The following is a 20,166-nucleotide window of genomic DNA, read 5'->3' on the forward strand; positions in this document are numbered from 1 at the left end:
AGCAGGAGAACTATCATGGCCGCTTCGAAGTCAAGATACTACAGCCACGGTCTTTTCACGTAAGATTTTAACGGTTTGGTATTTTTTGGCACCCCGGTTTGTATTAGATACTGTCATTTATAGGTCACAATATGTGTATTGATATGAATTTGTATAAAAATATTCCCCATTTTCTAATCGTGACTGACTCCAGCGTATGAAGGTGTAGGAAGGAACAATGCATGTGCTTTGTGTTATTGTTTCACTTGAGGCAGTTCTGCCTGACGTGACATGGAGATGAGTTATGGCTGCAATATGTGTAGCATTAGTTTTGGGGGTATTTTTAAAAAAAATCATTTTATCGTTCCGGGGTTTTCACTCAAAAATAATGCTACACAAATCCAACTAAAAACAAAATCAAATAGATTGGTGTGATCTGGTGCAAATGTACATAAATCCAAAGTGCCCTAATCCCATCGAAAATGTACTAACGGTAGTACTATTACTACTACTATACTAGCGAAAAAGCATCACAAACAAATTTGACCCTGAGATCTCGCTGAGGGTGAGATTTTGTATATAATACATTGGATATGTTTTGACACTTTACATAGGATTATGTTACTTTGGAATATTGAGTAGGTCATGGGGGGTCTGTATTTAATGTCAAAGTAAGAAAATTTATGATTTTTGGCAGGTAAGGTGTAATATAGCAGTTAAAGCTGCCCAATCTGTGTATCTGTTAGTCTTTCTGCTAGACGTTTGGGCTTTCTACTGATACAATAAGCGAACAAAGTTTGCAGTGAGGGCTTGCCCAAACATCTAGCTTATGTCATTTTCAAACTTCCAGGGCTTTAAGACCTTACACAAATAAATTTATAGTAAATCAGTGGCTTACATTGTAAATTTAAAATGACTTTATGCTTTGCAGTGACCATGAACAGTATTACAAAGAAGCATTGGAGAATGCTTCACATTACAACACCCGGTTGACCATAGAGAGAAAATTGCGCCTTCCCTTCCTTGACACTCACACTGGTATTGCACAAAATAACTGCTACATATGGATGCAGAAACGGCACCGTGGACCAGGATTGGCGACTGGTCAGCTGTACACATACCCAGCTAGACGATGGAGGAAAAGAAGAAGACCGCCGCCACTTGAAACAGAGATTGAACCAGAAAGAGCAATAGAGGAAACAGATGCTGGCCTTAATGATGGCGGTAAGACAAGAGTTTGTATTGAAACTTTAGTGCATGTAAGGAAGTGATCAGTTCATACAGCTAGGGGGATGGGCTGGCAAATTCTTACTTCGTTCATGATGACATTCAGGGATGTGAAAATTAAAAGTCTAAAAATGTGATTTTCAGTCAATAAACTTGAACTTCAAAATCACTTGAAATAGGATGCTGTTTCTAGGGATGTGTAGATGCAACATTGTTCATGACATAATTACTTCATTGTTGATATGCAAATGCATTCAAAGAATGTGATTTGAGGTAAAAAAAAATGTTGAATTCCAGAATTTCTCGATGAACAAGTTTAAATTTGGTGTTGATTTTAAGTATGAACAGATAATACATTTTTCAATACAAAATGATATACTAGTATTTGAAATGCAAATTAGTTACAAAAAATGCTGTTTATGGTCAAAATCTTACTCAGAAAATTCTCTGCAAATACTTTTATAGTTGGTAGTAATGTCCCTAGTTGTGTCTTGTTTTAGTAGATAATAAAATTAATCAATGCAAGATGATATGTTGTTATAGTTTTGTACAACGTATGTTACTGTTTGACTGTGAATATCACATGCATTGCATCAAGGCCCCATAGACCATGCATGTTTAACACTCATGTGTTGTACAGTATAATTAAACGAAGTGTCTAGTACCACCGTGGTGGCGCTAGTCATTGCTCACTGGAACAGCTAGTGCCACCACCTATGATATTTCTCGTCACTGAGCATTTCCCAACAAATAAATCACACAGAGCTCCTCAAACGCTTCCATTCTACCATAAAACACCAAATGCAAATCAATTTTTTCATTTCTTGTGCAGCTCACAACCACTCAAAAAGTCTGTAGCTACAGTCATTCGGTCTGTCATGTACCGCTACGCACATAAATAATGCTGATACTTGTGACACCACCGCTACAGAGACTTTTTTGAGTGGTTGTGCACTGCATGAGAAATTAAATAATAGGTTTCCATTTGGTGTTTTAAGGTAAAATGGAAGCATTTGAAGAGTTCTGTGTGATTCATTTTGTTGGAAAATGTTCAGCGATGAGAAATATCATGGCCCGGGCTATTGTGGGTGGTGGCACTAACCAAACCATTTCAGTGAGGAACGGCTAGTGCCATCACAGTGGCAGTAGTCTATCCAGTGAGGATCGGCTGCTGACACCAGGGTGGTATTAGACTAGGCCATCATTGTATTGCTTTATTTTTGTGTTCTTACAGTAACTGTACTTGTACATGTATACTTCACACACTGTAAATCTGTGTTTAAAAGTTGTAATCTGTGTAAAAAGTACAAACTGTCAGTTCTTTTCCACACATCACACACTGTAAATCTGTGTTTAAAAAGTTGTATCCTATGTAAAATGTACAAACTGTCAGTCCTTTTCCAAACATCATACACTGCAAATCTGTGTTTAAAAGTTGTAATCTATGTAAAATGTACAAACTGTCAGTCCTTTTCCAAACATCACACACTGTAAATCTGTGATTAAGAATTGTAATCTGTGTAAAAAGTACAAACTGTCAGTCCTTTTCCACACATCACACACTGTAAATCTATGTTTAAAAGTTGTAATCTATGTAAAAAGTACAAACTGTCAGTCCTCGTCTACATATCCAACACGTTGATATTTTGTCTTCTCTGTTTTTCTTTCACCCTACATATTTTTCTCAAGACATCAGTTTATAATTTGTTGTCAGGCTTTTCCAGCTAAGTGTAGGTGAAGAAAGTACATACATGTATACAAATGTGTTGTACTGACACTAAAGAGTATATTGTGATACATGTATATATGTTGGGTGAAATGACCAAGCATCTGTGTCCTTCCCTCCGATCCAATTCCCTTACCTCCTACCTCCCTCATCAACTAACGTGTTGAATAATGATGTCATTTGAAACATGCATGGAGAAAGGAGGATTTTGAATATGCCATATTGCTGTTAACAGGGTGATAAAAGATTTCATGGTTTGGCCACTAGGGGTGCTGTTTGCAAGCTGGCTGTGAGGGCCAGAATAGTTGAGTATTGTGATGTAAAGACAGCAGACATGAAGTTACATGTACATGTACCACTTATTTTCCATGTTGTTGTCACTGCACTGTTTTATTAGCAACTCCCAGTAATCAAAACATGACTAACCACTACTGTAACTGCAATACTCTTTTAGAACACAGGGTTGTTTTACACACATTTTGTTGACAGCTTTGTGCTTTGCCATACAATAAGTGGCCATGGTCAAATTTTAGCCCTCACATTGACAAATCTTGGGCACCCACTTTCAAACTTTACCCACGAAATGACCAGAACTTTGCTAACTGGAATATGGTATATTGCCTTGACGACATGCACCCAGTACAAATAAATAAACTTACATGTCATCTCTTGTTTTTTCAATTTTTTTGATGAAATTCTATAAAAAAAAATCAAAAAGTAAGTATTTGCCTGTTGAAAGGTAAATTTTCAAAAAAATTAAGACTAAAGCTGTGCATGCTGTAATAGTTCATGGATGGATACTGAGAAAAGGGAAACTTAAATTATCTAATGTAAAGTTGAAATTTTGGTCTTTTTTCTTTCTTTCACTACTGTGTTTCTTCTTGCTTGTCCCAGTCCTATGTATGCTGACTGCATGTACTGTATGTATATTAGCATGTGTATAAAATGTATTCGATTTGCTGATAGTAAATTCTAGTTCAGTTTCCCCTTGAAGTTTTGACAAGTTTTGTATCTTGGAATACAGATCTCAACCTTGTAGGCTCAGTAGAAAATGCGCTTGGTGTAAACTCGGAGGAGGCCAACAGTCTGATTGACTCCATCCTGAATCCCAGTGAGAAGGATTCCAGGGAAGATTCCTTGATGAAGGATCTGGAGTCGCTGAGTGATATTCCAGATGCTGGTGAGATTGATGAAGTGGATGATCTCAGAAGTGATGATGAAGATTATGAAGTGAGTTTAAAGAAGAAGAAAAATAAAAAGGTATGACAACACTTGGTTCTTGCAGCATGCTAACAAGTACAAAATTGAGACATGTGTTTCATTAGGGATCTGTTGTACCAGTAGAGTATTGCAAAGCTTGCTATGTGTACATCACAACATGCTCTCAAATCTGCACTTTACAATGTACATGTGTATTTCAAACACCTCGAAATCTGTTCTACTCACTGATATTAATATCTGCTGGTCTGGAGTATACAATTACCACCTTTTAGCACACATGGGCAAATCCTTCACGTAAAACTCACTTGCTCCCTAGGTCTCTGTTCATTGACATTCCTAGACCAATGCTAATGGCTGGCATCAATGAGGGGATTATGGGCCAACTACATTGTTTGACCATCATGATTCGATGTCTGATAAAGTTTTGAATATCATATAGCATGTTCATTTTCAGCATCATTTCGAACATGTGATAGTGCCAAGTTAAAGTGGTCATTGTCCTATTGGTTAGGGTACAGTCCCTCAAAGAATATGCATGCATGATGTTGCCCTAGTAATCAGTCAATTTGTGTATAATGTCCGTCAATGATACCCTGATCTTTTGATCTCTGATTGTATAATGTATTTCATTTTGTATGGTCTCTTCCAGCAAACAAGGACAACCAAACGTAAAACAGACAGTGACATGCCAACCCTCATGGCAGAAGACAAGGAGAAACCATTTGCCTGTCATCGTAAGTCAGTTCTTACTTGTTTTGTTGTACTACTCATGGCTGCATGCCTCCTTTAGCTGCTACAACCCAGCTTTTTTTTCAGTTTGAATTTGATTTTTTTATATATATATTTTGATTTTTCTTATGATTTTATAAAGACAATGACAACTTGTTTGAGGGGGTAGAAAAGTAAATCTGGTAATGATTGTATAAAGTTTAGTAAGTTTTCAATTAACACCACAATATTGTTCCAGTGTGTGGCAGGCGATACAAGAACCGACCAGGTCTGAGTTACCACATGAATCATGCCCATGGCGGTGTGGAAGTGTCATTTGATGAGAAGTCGCAACCATCTCCTCTGGAGCCAGCCATTCAACAAGGTATCGCAAACATACCTATAGTACTAGCTCTATCAGATTAATCTCTGTAATTGCTCTCTGTTCACTGGCGCATTGATAAGTTGAGTCTGAGAATGTTGCTGTATGACAAGAGGTTTTCTAAACTCTACTGATACTGTGCTTGCTCTCTAACCAGTGTTTGTCTGAAATTCAAAATGCATAGAAGTCAAGTTCAATGAAAGTGATATCTTTGTTAAGAGGCTTGAGAAGTTAATACTTGATAACTGTGTAATGGCCCTGTCTTAGTTACTCATAAAAGTAACTACAGGTAGTGGCGGTGGTGGTGGTGGTGGGACAGGTAATCTGCAGAAATACATGTAACTTATTAAATACACAATTTATCCATAGCAAAGCATTGTATATAGTTGGATACATATACACCATTAAACTAATGATGTTACCCAATCACTGCTGTTGTCCATAGGTCATGCCAATAATTCGTTGATTCCCCAGTTTTAATCAAGTACATCCTAGGAATGAAAGACATCTAACATTCAGTAATACAGAGAATTCAGTTCTATATACGGATGATATCAAATTCATTTCATAAGCAACAATCTACACATGTATAATAAGAAGTGACTTTTCTAGAAAGCTGGTGTTATTATATTAGATCTTGACCGTGACAGAAAATCTTATTATCTTATTTGAAGCAAAAAATCACTTTACTACATAACTCAAAACAGTTTGATATATAAACTCTACTGAATTGTCGAGGTCCTGTATTGATATTATCAGTCACAAACTTTCTTTTCATTTCATGTCACAATTGTGTAAGTTACTATCCAGGACAAACTTTAATTTATCTACCAAGAAATCAGTGTCATCTTACTTTGTCACATTAGCGCCCTCATGCTAGCAAGGGCACAGCGCTTTTGTTTTGACATGCTTTGTCTTTTTCAAAAGGTTATGTTTAACCCTTCCCATTTAATGATTATGTATAATAGTATATACCAAAAAAAGGAAGTGTGACAAGCTGAAAGTGGGGGATAAAAGCTATTTTCACTAACAATCTAGAGAGTATAACTGGACAAACTTTGGTTTCATTTTATGTAAAAAAGTGATGTGTTGTAATTCAGTTTATCGTAGATTAATGGGTTACATACTGACATATGATTTTATTATTTAACAGATTATTGACCTACGTTGTTTGGCATTATATCATACTTTACATTTCATTTGTTTCTTTCTTTCCATTTTTAAACCTCAGCTAATTTCATACCTCGTGGCTTGTTGTGTAAGTTGGCACTGCCTTCTAGTTTTTAGTTAGATGTGATGTGGTATATATACATGTATACGTGGTTCTTATTACACTAATTGTGTCAGTGCAATTTGCTTTGTTTACTCAAAGTGTTTAGTGCTACTGGCATATCAGAATGTCTGTCTGTCTCTCTGCCTCTCACGTGTGTGCATTCATATGGGTGTGGTAGCCTGAAAGATCCAGGTGTTGTTTCCACTCATGTAATATCCTCGACAACGAGTAGCCAGTGGTTATATAAATGGACCAGTGACTGGCTCTTTCAGAGTAGTGGGTGTGGGTGTGGGTGCGTGAAATAAACTCAAAGTTAGAACTGCCACTGGCATTGTACTCTAGTTGGATATACTATTTGTAATGGTGTTGCATTGGTACAGTTCAAACAATCAATAGTTGTGGCTTTTAAGCTTGGCTATAACCATATAAAACCTTTGGCAGTTAAAGTCCTTGTAAGTGGTATGATCAGTGAAAGAATGAAGAAATTTTCAATGGCAGAGGGCTTGATTAGTCCTGAGCTATCTTATACAAAATAGTCCAAATGTTGTACAGCTATAAGAAACCATTGCCGGACATGTAGAAAACGTATCAGCAACCATTTAACTTAGACACTGTGAAGTAAAACAAACATAGATATGACTGTCTTGGTGATTGTTTTAAAAAAAATATCGGCTAAATTCCACAGCAGCAATGGCTTCTATAGTGACTGCATGATTTGCTAAATTCCACAGCAACAGTAACCTCTTCCATAGTGACCGCATGATTCGCAAATTTCCACAGCAACAGTAACCTCTTCCATAGTGACCACATGAATGGCTAAATTCCACAGCAACAGTAACCTCTTCCATAGTGACTGCATGAATGGCTAAATTCCACAGCAACAGTAACCTCTTCCATAGTGACTGCATGAATGGCTAAATTCCACAGCAACAGTAACCGCATCCATAGCATCTGTATGACTGAAGTGTATTTTACCTAAAAAATGTACACTTTCACTGGCTCTTGCTTGCAGACATTTTAATACTTAAATGTGGCCAATTTCTTTTAAATCTTGCATACATGTAACACAGAACAAGGGACATATGTATGTATTACTTTTTACTGAATCAGGAATGGCATCCATTGGTGTGAAAGTGTACCATTTGTACAGTAACAAATAAAAAGACACATGCACTTACATTGTAATTCAAGTATCTGTGCCAGGCCTATACTATCAGATATGACGATGCTTTTGCCAATGCTAATATCTTTGCATGTGACCTTGACTTTACCTTCTGGGTACACATTTAGCAAAATGACAGAAAGAAAGTATTTGAGAGAGGGACTTCTGAAAAGACTCGTTTTGATACTGTTTATCTTTGTGTTCAAGATTTATATGGCACCATATTGAGTATTCAAGTCAAATTTTTTGGCAGTGTGTTACGTTGTGTGTGTTTGTGTGTATCTGCCGTGTCTTGTAGCTTTGGTATTAAAAGATTATTCCAAGATGTGTTATTTACATGGTTGTTAACATGAATGTTGTCTGTAAGGTACGCTGTGACAGGGCGCCCTCACACACCAGCCAACCCCTTTCACAGGAGCAGGCTGGTGAGGGCAGCGATATCTTATGGCCTAACATGAAATGTAACTTGGAAATTAACTGTTTATAAGTGTTTGTTGTTACTGTGTTCAAAAGATAAATTCAACCCCGATAAAATCATGAAAAAAGGGGTCATCTTTCAAATTTTTTAAATAGAGGTCAAAACAGTGTCATCAAAATGACAGATGTAAAGCCATATACATTGTAGAAGCCAATATGGTGGCTGAATACTTTGTTAACTGTGTGGGGAAAATGTGTTGATTTCCTTGAAAACAAGACAGAGGACTCCCAAATTTCTTCATTATATTTAAAAAAGACATGGAGCAAGCTTCCATATGGCAAAGTTTGGAGAGATTTTATATTAAGACTATAAGAGCTTTGATTTTCACTGAAATTCATCCCCGTGATGCAATCTGCCTTACTTAACAGATAATAAACATCCAGCTATCTGTAGTATGGAATATCTTTGTGTACAGCTATTTTGCAACTAAAATGAATTGTCTTCAATTCGTAGGTTAGGAAATTAGAAAGAGACTGCTGCATTTGTTCATGAATAGTGAGCCAGTTGGCAACACCCAGCTCTTTTATACCATACAGTCTGTGATTGTACCATGGCCAATAAATGCCTCTCTTTATCAAATCTTTTTTTTTGTCTGTTACAGCAACCACTAGAACAACTCCTAGTGGTATTGCTGCACCAAATAACTACTGTGATTTCTGTCTTGGTGATGCTACTGAGAATAAGAAAACTGGGAACTCTGAAGAATTGATCTCCTGCTCAGACTGTGGCCGATCAGGTAAAAATTATGTTCTCCACTTACATTTGTTCATCCTATAATATATTCATTGATTCAAAGTGTATATCTATACTTATCCATTGATTCTTCCAAAAAATGAGGTAACGACATTGAAGCACAACTGATCTTAGAGAAATTAATTTCAGTTGTTATTATGTGTAGACCAATGACAGTGTATGAGATTCTGGTTCTTGGCCAAATATCACCAAATTTGCATACCAAAGATTAACCTTGGCTTCAGTAATTTGAGTAACATTCCTAGCAGCATTCATACAAAGCATCAATATCAATATACATGTATAGTTCAAGGTCACCACAAGTTTTTAACCCCAATGGAGGGGGGGGGGGGCTATAGAAATTAGACAAGTCAGCCATATGTGAGCTGCTATATCTCAGACACCCACAACTAAAATTCACCCAAACTTGGCTCAAGTGTCAGCCACAAAAGAATACCTGTACCAGTCAACTTTGATCTTTTTGGCACAATTAATAGTGAGCATATTTGTCACAAAAATGCATAGTTTATGTCACACCTTCAAAGGTGTTAATCGTACAGGCATTATTCATGTATCTCCTACCTACCCTACCCCCCCCCCCCCCCACCTGCATTATCAGCAATGAGGTTGCTAATGAGACCTTGACTTTTGCTAATGAGGCCTCAACTTTCATGTTCAATTAACAAAATGTGGACTGTTGATGCAAGAAGGTGAATACAAAGACTGTGACAGAAACTCCAGTTTGTTTACAAATCACTTTCTGTGGTCATGTTCTGATGCGGTCTGGTAGTTCTGAAAGAACACACTTGACGGTATAAATTGCAACTCAAACAATCAATGAAATAAGACACACATGTGTAGCTGATAATAACCTTCTTTTCTCTTTTTCACTACTCAAGGTCACCCATCATGTCTACAGTTCACAACCAAAATGACCTCTAATGTCAAGAAGTATCGTTGGCAGTGCATAGAATGTAAATCATGCCATTTATGTGGCACATCAGATAATGACGTATGTATACTATGTTTATATGTCTCTGAATGGCAGAACATAGAATGTAAATCATGCCATTTATGTGGCACATCAGATAATGACGTATGTATACTATGTTTATATGTCTCTGAATGGCAGAACATAGAATGTAAATCATGCCATTTATGTGGCACATCAGATAATGACGTATGTATACTGTGTTTATATGTCTCTGAATGGCAGAACATAGAATGTAAATCATGCCATTTATGTGGCACATCAGATAATGATGTATGTTTACTGTGTTTATATGTCTCTGAATGGCAGAACATAGAATGTAAATCAATGTGAATGACTTCATTTATGTGGTAATTCACAATGTGGATGCACAGTTTCATCTTTTTACAAGTATTGTATACAGCATGAATCATGCATCTGGACCAAGGCACTTTTGGCATATTTATCACAATTTAATGATAAAGATAAAAACTAAAGGTTATTTATTTATTTGTCAGGATCAGCTGCTCTTTTGTGATGACTGTGACCGTGGTTACCATATGTATTGTTTGAATCCACCAATGTCACATCCACCAGAAGGTAAGCCATTGTGACTTTTCAAACCCCATCGCATTAGCTGCATTCGAAGGGAACTTGTGTAATGTTCTTTGTCTGTCTGTGTCTTTGAAAAGTGTGTGTGCATGTGTGTCTGTCTGTTTGGATTAACATTATTGTCAAAATCTCTTAAAACAGTTGAAATTACCCTACTCTCCAGTCTGCTATTTGTGTTTGATGGTAAATTCTCGAATGCTTTTGCTACCTTTGGACTTGAATTGTGTTTTACTAGTCTGTGGCTCACTACCTTGTGTTTATCCTGTGTTTTACTAGTCTGTGGCTCACTACCTTGTGTTTATCCTGTGTTTTACTAGTCTGTGGCTCACTACCTTGTGTTTATCCTGTGTTTTACTAGTCTGTGGCTCACTACCTTGTGTTTATCCTGTGTTTTACTAGTCTGTGGCTCACTACCTTGTGTTTATCCTGTGTTTTATTTGTAGGTAGCTGGATCTGTAATTTATGTGAAGCTGAAGCAGAAGATGAGAAACTCCAGCAAGAACAACAACAACAACAACAACAACAACAACAACAGACTCGACGACACCCAGTGCCTCATCATCCACCCCATCCATCAAGTTTACAACCCCCGCTGCTTAAACCTGGTATACACTGAAGTATTCAGTGATTGTAGCTGTTTTGATCATAGGACTAAAACATTGTGTTGGATGTTTGTAATACTAGTAGTAGTCTGCAATTTGAAACACGTAGATTTGGTTATCCAAAATGTAGGATGCTTTGGTGTGTAGTTGTACTCAGTGTACAAACTGGAGTCTGTAACATACAGGATAACCGATATCTTAGATGTTGTAGTCCACAACATACAGGATGTCTTAGATGTAGTAGTCTGTAACACACAGGATGTCTTAGATGCAGTAGTCCGTAACACACAGGATGTCTTAGATGCAGTAGTCTGTAACATACAGGATGTCTTAGATGTTGTAGTCCGTAACATACAGGATGTCTTAGATGCAGTAGTCCGTAACACGCAGGATGTCTTATATGTAGTAGTCCGTAACATACAGGTTGTCTTAGATGCAGTAGTCCGTAACACACAGGATGTCCTAGATGTTGTAGTCTGTAACATACAGGATGTCTTAGATGCAGTAGTCCGTAACATACAGGATGTCTTAGATGTAGTAGTCCTCAAAGTACAGGGTGTCTTAGATGTAGTAGTCCTCAAAGTACAGGGTGTCTTAGATGTAGTTGTCAACATATTTTCAGATGTTGGTTATCTTTTATTGATATCATGCCACAAATTTATCATTCATCTCCAACAAAAAAGATATGTACAATCAGGTAATATGGTAATGTAAAATTGGAAGTGTTAATTTTAAACACGGAAGACTAATCTAAGTATATGAAATCATAGAATACTTTGTAGAGACCAGACACTTTATGAGCTTGGAAAAGCACACTTAGATTTTTTGAACGGAGTAAATCTATGACATGTAGTCATTCCATTTTCACAACAGTTTTCATATTTTGATAATATTTAACTTTTTAAGAGATATGTTTGTTTGTTTTTTATTTACTAGAAATAGATACATCTCAATGATAGATAATGGTAAGAAATGCTAATAATGAAAGAACTTGCATGAAGCAAAAAAAATATGATGTGAATTACAAGTAGAACCATAAGACGTTTCTCTCCAACGTCTTAGGTAGCACAGAAATGATTGTGTTAAATGATAAATAATGAAGGAAAGGGCACATGGTTGTTTAGCAAAAATATGGCATAGTGGTTCTTTCTGTAGACATTTAGGCTATTAAACAGAGCAAAGGACATCTTAACTTTACTTTGCTCCTAAATGTGTAACAACTCTAGCTCTAACTTGCACTTAGTTTGTTGTTCTCAAGTTTACCATGTGTATACATTGCATCAGACTCACTCAGTCGATATATAGTGTGTATATATAATGTCTTACTGAGGACAGTGCTCGATACAGTATGAAGCAGGCCAGTATAGCATAAGTACAAATGAGGTTAATAAGAAGTCACTGCTTGCTATCCCTGATAGCATCCCTTGTTTGTATTGACAATGTTTGGATGAGTACATTTTGTGACATTTCCAGTTCATGCTGTCTAATGTAGCACTTGGCCATACTACCCAACTACTAGTTCTACCACTTGGCCATACTACCCAGCCACTAATTATTGATTCTTGTAGTTAATCATGATTTGATCACAATGCAAGTCAGGGCATTTTGTGTATGTTTATGTACGTCGTAATTGTAACGATAAAATACAGTATATTTTTCATTTACCCATTCCTTTGTTGATGCAGTATTTATTGGTACGGTTACAGTGGTGTGTTGTTTGTGAGTTGAGTTGGCAACATGACAACATAGTCAGGTGACAAAGTTACTGACTCCCCGTGATTAGTGTACATATGCAAACAGTGCAATCAATGCGAACAAATAGCAATCATGTTAGGCCAATATTCTTGGATCCAACTGAGCACATTATTTTTTACCCTTCCAATATGAATATCTCTGATCAAAAAAAAGTGAAAAGTTTTGGAGAGAACAAGAAGAGCATAACATTTCATTATTTCATCATCTTTTAGAACTTTGAGTAAGTGTGTGTGTGTGTGTGTGTGTGCGTAAATGACATGGAGAGAAACACCAATTTAGGTAGTGAAGGCATTTTGATAAATTTTGGGTTCATGAGTCTATTCACGATTTCACATTTCAGGCGATTGTCAAGAAATGCCAAATTGACAGTTATTCACATTCATTGTCCTAGCACTCTGGTCCAGCATTGCCCCATGGGAGTTGGCAGACATGAATATGTATTAGATGGACAATAAACATTCATGACTCTGTAGAGCAGGTGGGAATTTGTTTAAATTTTTTCGTTTCACAAATAAAAGGTCCGATCACGTACGTACACTTGTTTAATTATCAAACACATTTTTAAATCAATTTGCTTCACATCTATGCACTACACACCAAGTTTTGCCGAGAATTTGAAGGATTGCTAGTCATTCTGTCATATTAAGATGGATAGTACAAGCACAGACGTGGAAAATAATAAACATGAAACTTTTTGAAACACCCCCCACACACATACACATCTAGGGGGGGGGGGTAAATTATGACCCCTGAATACCCTTTCCACCCCTCCCCTGTGGAAATTAAAAGTGTACACTCCCTAGGAATAAAGATTTAAAAAGCAGAATTCCAATCCTCTTTCGACATTCCACTGTGAATAAGAATCAGTCGATTCAACAATTAAATTTACAGTAAACGTTATTCACATGAACGACCATCAAGTTCCAAATCACCAGGGAATTGGTTTAATATGCTAAGCAGCATTGGTCAACTAAAATCCAACAAAGGAAAAGATCTAAACCGTTCCTGAAGGTATTTTCGAGATTGGATGTGTGCCGATCGAATTCGCAAGATTCGTTCAATGAGACGTGACTGTGTGTGCGTATATACATTGTATATACATGTGTGTGTGTGTGTGTGTGTGTGTGTGTGTGTGTGTGTGTGTCTTAGTACACAACCAGTTACGTTGGCCATTGTGTCCTCATTACGTAGATCGATATATTCGCCACAGAAAGTTTACGTCAATGAATAAAACCTGATAATTATACATTCCTTGCACCATGACGTTACAGTTAGTAGAAAGCCGATTACATTACTCTAAGTTTAACGTCATGACAACAATACAAAACACAAAGGGGTCACCGTGGTTTAATGAGACAGTTTACTAGTTCAATCTTTTATAACATGTCACTATAGCAACTCACCATGGAGATGTTCGCAGTAACTTAGGAACGGTGTGAAAGAATTGATAGATGGGTGCTCACATAATCTTGTTTTCTTTTAGAAATGCTCAGTCAACAGACTACGTCGTCATTTACTTTTTGATGACGTAAGTTAATTGCTCATGTTGATTCTCTATCGGGGCGGGGAAAAAGAAGTACATTTTCAGTGCAGTCAACTATAAAGGGTTCGCGTATTCAGAAATATGCAATTCAAAGTTGCAATAAAATGAAATTGAGTTTAGGGTGAATGGGCAAAATAATATGAAAAAAAATGATATGACATTTCATTGGTTATTTTAGACGAATTTTTTTTTATTGAAATAAAAGGGGAAGTTTGTCAACAAAAGACATTTGAGAAAACAGACTTTAAAACCTCCAATCACATAAAGTTATAAACAAATGTTTAAAAAAAATACAAATATTAAACGTCAGCTGTACATATCTCATTCGGTTGTAAACTTACAAATGTGAAGTCGTTGCATAACAACAAATGAGGTAGAAACCCAAGTTACAGTAAAATCGTTGTATCAGTGCAGTGTAGGTCGTCGTCATAAACCACAGCCTCTTTTACGGCACTGTCGAGACGTATTTCGTAGTATCGCTGAAGAAATGTCAACTCTGGTCAATTAAGTACGTGAGAAGGTCTGAGACAATAAATCAGATATAGGCATAACGAGTACTCAATAAAATGTCACGTGACAGTCAAAACATCGTCGTAAAGCCACTAGCCTCCTTTACGGCGCGGCGATCAACAGACGCCCCCCCGTTGCTTCAGCAGGTAAATATATACTCCGACTTGTGAGAATGATTCAAACGGTACTGCTAGCATTTCGCTATTCGATCACACAAGCTTTGATAAAAGAAACATTGAATAGACTAAAGGGAAAGCGGAATACTAAATAAGCAAAAAAAATGTGATATCTCATCAAATCTCAGTTTGATTGTTATCCATGTACTAGAAATCTATTTTATATAAATTTTTATTATTCTTTATATTTATTTATCCCGGGTAGAATATAGTTGTCGAATGTCGTTCTCGGCAGTCACGTTCGAATGGCGATATCAATGATTGTACAAGTGTAGAAGTCAACATCTAGTCACTAGTTAACTCCTATATGTGTCTGGCTTTTTCTGATTCAAAAATATGCACAACCATTTCTTTTAGACAAGAAATGAGACATATCTTTTATACACTTCAACGTCCATCTCTGCAAGTACTGTCGTTTTTTGCCTGGAAAAGGTATCAAGTCTTTGAGGTAAGTGTCGATAATTTGTTGTAACTATATGTTCTTTACATAATTGTGAAACGGATATATAGAAAATAGACATGCACATTGACTGAGGACCAACTTGTCATTTGGTAATTTGACACTGGCATGTATATGTGTGTCGTTTCTAACTATCGCTATTTCAATAGTGTCATACATGACTGTATTTTGGCTTGCGTGAGTATATATTTGTTTGTATGAATACCATGGCGACGGTTGTATTGGTACGGTTAGGCAGCAACCTGATTGGCCTGTCTACTTTTTTCTATATTGCTCAATACGTCCTATTCGTTTATCATATACGTGGTGCTTTGAGTTTGACTCGCATACTTTCTCTTTCATTGTCCTCTAATTTCTGCTTGTTGCCGCCATTTTCGAGCTCATCCAATGGAATGACGGTGGTTGACGAGTTCATGTCGTCGCAGAGAAATATGAACAACCGATAACTCTGTAGTGACAACATCAACACATTCTTACATGTAAAAAATATCATCATATAACTAACCACCTCGTATTTGATGAGCAGCAACAGTCGGATTACCAAGAAAGGCAAGTCCTGCATCAATGATGTGATAAGGATGCCTCTTATCTCTGTGCTCGATAAACAGCTGCAGCACTTTCTGTTCTTGGAATTGTTGTTTTTGTTGGTGGCTGTCAAAACCATTGCAAACTGCAACATACTTACAGACCAGACAGCCAAAATGACATACACTAAAATCCTGTCACATTTGACCCCCGGCTCTTTCAATCCTTCCAACACGAATTCAAGGATGTCAGACGCCATACCAATGTAGACCATGAGAAGAGTAGATAGCTGTTCTCGCGTCATGTCTCCTTTGGGTAAAAGCCAACGGCCGACGATAAGAACACACAGTAGTAACTGTTCCAGGGCCAATACCCAGTAATCGTTTGTCAATGCCAGAGGTACGGAAATCTATATAATGGGTATGGAAGGAAAACACGAATAAAAATCAAACTATTACAAAGTATATTTTCTTAAGATCGTACAGGATGATTACATAACTTTTTGTATAATGGGTGAAAAAAAACCTTAAAATTAAACTTTCCAGTATAATGTCTTGCCTAATGTCATGCCTTTAATTCAATTGTATATCTTCTTCTGACATCATTTTTGCATATGAATCATGAAATTTCCTTGATAAATTATGAAACCGAATCGTGTTTTTTAATTTTTAAAGTATGGATGAGAATTTGGTATTTATTTTCTTACTATTACAATGTCTGTAATAGTACGAAAAGATTATGTAAATTCCTCATTTTTATTCATTAGATGTTTACCAAAACCTAACCAGATCTTGTCATTCTAATGAGAAAGACGTGTATCAAGTTTCAGTTGAATTGAACATGTCATTTAGAGAAATAATCACAAACAACAACAACAACAACAACAACAACAACAACAACAACAACAACAACATGAATACATGTACACTTACGCCTTGGATTTCAGAAAGTCCCGATGCGTTAGAGTGAAGGTCTCCACTCAGAACTTCACAATCAGTAAGATTCATATCTTCCTTGTATTGTATTCGTTCCTCCATCAATTCCGTTTCTAACATGAAGATGGAAGGTACAGTACAGCAGAGGAATAGGAATATACTTGAACAGAACCTGAAAGGAGAAAATTAATGTTATGATTGTTTCACCCATGGTTCCAACGAGCTATTACACAAACTAGCAATATTTATTGTGGTATATAGTAGTGGGTTACATTTATGGACGATGGCAGTGCCTTTATGATGTCGATACCATGTTACATGTATGTAATCAAGTCGATGTAAACACTGGATGTCCCTGAAAATGTCCAATTGAAGCTAATCTACACAATTACAAGGAAAATCTTACTTTGATTATGTCACAATAGCTTGTAGTTTAGTTTTGTCTGTCTTAGCTTGTCTCAAAAGTGACACCGCCCAGAGTAAAAGTTTTAATTTTTTTTAGAAGATTCAGAATCTTGTTCTTGATTTGTAAGTTTAGCAGACAAGCTCAGTAACTTCATCACAAGAAAACAGAATCAGATTAAAAAATTAAGTACCCATAAAACTATTCTATTATTCTATTCTCAATCACTCAATGACGAACAAATGACTCGGTAACAATTTTCTTCCTGCCTGGTACCATATCCCAAATGCCGGGGCGAGAGGGGGTGCAAATTCGTACATGTGTTGACAAAGCCAAAACTACAAAAGTATTGTTCACACCGATCGCCCTTCAGTTTAATTTCATGATCATAGCCCAGTTTTGTAGACGTCCTACCCCGGATGTCTAGAAGCATGATGGGACGACTTTGCGTTTATGTATACGACTCATACTATTGTGAGCTCGTGCATGTACACTCACTTACTTAATGAACGTCTTCAATATGTTAAAGCACATATCAGTTAGGAGGTATGTTTCATAAACACATATTGGTTCAACCTGAGAACTCGTTTACGTTTAAACTTAGAACACTTTTTCATACATGTGTGAATGGACCCATTGTTGATAGTTGTTTTCGAGGAAGATGCAATTACATGTGCAGGTAATTTAGTCTACTTATATAGAGTTTCAACCCAAATATTAAGGTCGGTATTTGTGCGATCTACTCGATCATGGTGTCGTTACTGTTGTTGAAGTAACTGACAAATATAACTTAAGGGGAATATGTAGTGTAGTATAGTATGGTGTAGCGTAGTGTAGTGTATTGTACTGTAGTGTAGTGTAGAATAGTGTACTGTTGTGTGCTGTTGACTGAAGAAATACTTAACGATCAAACATTTGGAATGATGATTAAACTAGAAATCAACATATGCCTTTATATCAAGGTTATAAACACCAGCCAAATTAGCAAATACATGTACAAATAGCAAGAGACATTGGAATGGTGTGTGCTCGGCCTGTTGACTCTGGTAGAGATGGCAAAAGTAGCCTCGACTCGCTTCTTGTCCACAATACCCACCCCCCTGTAAATCCATCTATAATACGTAATTAACCATGAGATTCACTAATTGTTTTTTTCTGCCTTCTATGACCGAACCTGTACACATTGTTGGCATGTACAGAACTTGCATGGTTGTACTACACAAATGATAATCAAATGAAAAGAATTAACAGGGTTTTTTTTAGACCTTTTGTCTTCCGAACTGTAAACATTCATTGTTCAGACTGAGATACAAAGGCAAGTCTGTCTCTAAACACACTTCAGAAGTAAAAAGACATCGTTGACTCAACTGACAATTCAATGAATAATGGGATGGAAGCAAAAAGTGACTCTATGTTACTGATACAACCAGTAGAGGCATGGTGACAATGTGATGTTCATGTCTAAAAGACCATGAACCTGGGTCTTTAACTTAGACTTCAATCTTGGCCTTAGATTTGTTTAATCTATTAATAAACTCTGAAACACCTGTTGATGTGGGAAGAACGTTTAGTTAGATTTCTTTTAATAACTACGATCCAGACAAAGCAATTCACTGCATAAAATGATTCACATCCAAGTACCTACCACTTCCATTCCCCTTTAGTTTTATTGGCCAGTACCGTGATGATCATTTCTACCGGGAGAAGCACAATCGGCACCACTACTATCCAGTACAATAACGAGCCTTTGACATCGGCAAGTCTCCACCCACAGAAAAGACCGTGAACAGAGTACAGCAGCCTGGCAAAGAGTCCCTTTACGATGATACTGAGTGCAGGCATCTTTAGAGAAATTATAGCGTACAATCCGATGGCAGAACTCGCCTAGATGTCCTTCAGATTTCGTAGATCGTGTGTACACGTGGGTGTGTCTACTCTTCAACTTGGGCAGTGATTCAAACTAGCGGATCGGAGTCGCTTGTTTACAGGCGGTGTTTTGGTAACTATCCTGTCATCTTTCTTCTTAAACTATTTAAATGATTTAGAGCACGTAGCTGGAAATGTCTAGATCTCCTCCCGCGTCACGTCATCATTATTCTTTTGTCAGTATGACTGTGGACAATGAGCTGCAATATGTGAGGCACAATGCTATACCTTTACGTAATACAGCAGTGACGAACCGAAACTTTCATCTTATTGGGGTACGTTGTTCCATCAAGCATATTCCCCGGGGGTGCTACTCCTCCAATTTGACTATACTTATACGTGCCGCCCTTTGGTATGCGTTTTCTACTAAATTCTAACCATTTGGTCTAAAATGGGGTCTGTTTTATCGAACTGAAGAGTCTAACACGGGGTCTACTCTACATTATTTTGGATTCTGCTTGTTCTAAAATGTGGTGCATTGTCTACCAAATCATAACTCTGCCATTAATTGTCCCCTAAAATGTTATCTCCTGAGTGAAAAAAATACAAGAGTGAAAACTACATTTTTCAACTCGCCATTTCCTTAGTATGGAACTACTAAAAATGTATTTTGGTCTAAAATGTTATCTTCTCAAAAACCTAAAATGGTCTAAAATAGGGTGTTGTTTTTTTTGGTCAAAATGGGTCTCAAATGGGGTCTGGGGTTTGGCAGTATTGGCCGCACACCCCTATTACAACTGGCCACTGGTACCGCCCCGACATACAGTATTCATTACAAACTCTTTACAATTCAATTCACTGTTGGAGAAAAGTTCTCGCATTACGTATTCCTATACGTCATTTGATAGCATTGACACCTGG

General features: G+C 37.0%; 2 protein-coding genes across 3 annotated transcripts; one reads left to right on the forward strand and one right to left on the reverse strand.

The window, feature by feature from the left end:
- Positions 1-11: 11 nt before the first annotated feature.
- Positions 12-12,696, forward strand: LOC144449039 (zinc finger protein ubi-d4-like). Of its 2 annotated transcripts, XM_078139447.1 has the most exons (10): positions 12-59; positions 911-1,203; positions 3,957-4,192; positions 4,803-4,887; positions 5,121-5,246; positions 6,475-6,501; positions 8,758-8,892; positions 9,788-9,900; positions 10,377-10,458; positions 10,914-12,696. In XM_078139447.1, exons 1-10 carry the CDS (start codon positions 16-18, stop codon positions 11,084-11,086), a joined length of 1,314 nt encoding a protein of 437 aa, XP_077995573.1. In that variant the 5' UTR covers positions 12-15; the 3' UTR covers positions 11,087-12,696. The 2 variants fall into 2 exon arrangements, with proteins under 2 accessions (XP_077995573.1, XP_077995581.1); XM_078139455.1 differs by lacking the exon at positions 6,475-6,501.
- Positions 12,697-15,811: 3,115 nt separating this feature from the next.
- On the reverse strand, positions 15,812-19,221 carry LOC144444802 (transmembrane protein 26-like). Its single transcript, XM_078134343.1, has 4 exons — positions 19,025-19,221; positions 16,974-17,148; positions 16,202-16,450; positions 15,812-15,964 (listed from the first exon to the last, which is right to left on the reverse strand). The coding sequence occupies exons 1-4, from the start codon at positions 19,219-19,221 to the stop codon at positions 15,812-15,814; spliced, it is 774 nt and encodes a 257-aa protein (XP_077990469.1).
- Positions 19,222-20,166: the final 945 nt, after the last annotated feature.

Source organism: Glandiceps talaboti, chromosome 2, assembly GCF_964340395.1.
Source record: "Glandiceps talaboti chromosome 2, keGlaTala1.1, whole genome shotgun sequence".
Lineage (NCBI taxonomy): Eukaryota > Metazoa > Hemichordata > Enteropneusta > Spengelidae > Glandiceps > Glandiceps talaboti.

Coding starts and splice junctions, on each gene's coding strand:
- LOC144449039 (XM_078139447.1), top strand. CDS start 16: ATGGCCGCTTCGAAGTCAAGATACTACAGCCACGGTCTTTTCAC. Junction 60..910: donor TACAGCCACGGTCTTTTCAC/GTAAGATTTTAA, acceptor TATGCTTTGCAG/TGACCATGAACAGTATTACA. Junction 8,893..9,787: donor CTCAGACTGTGGCCGATCAG/GTAAAAATTATG, acceptor TCACTACTCAAG/GTCACCCATCATGTCTACAG.
- LOC144444802 (XM_078134343.1), bottom strand. CDS start 19,221: ATGCCTGCACTCAGTATCATCGTAAAGGGACTCTTTGCCAGGCTGCTG. Junction 16,451..16,973: donor GACTTTCTGAAATCCAAGGC/GTAAGTGTACAT, acceptor CCCATTATATAG/ATTTCCGTACCTCTGGCATT. Junction 15,965..16,201: donor TCATTTTGGCTGTCTGGTCT/GTAAGTATGTTG, acceptor TTGTCACTACAG/AGTTATCGGTTGTTCATATT.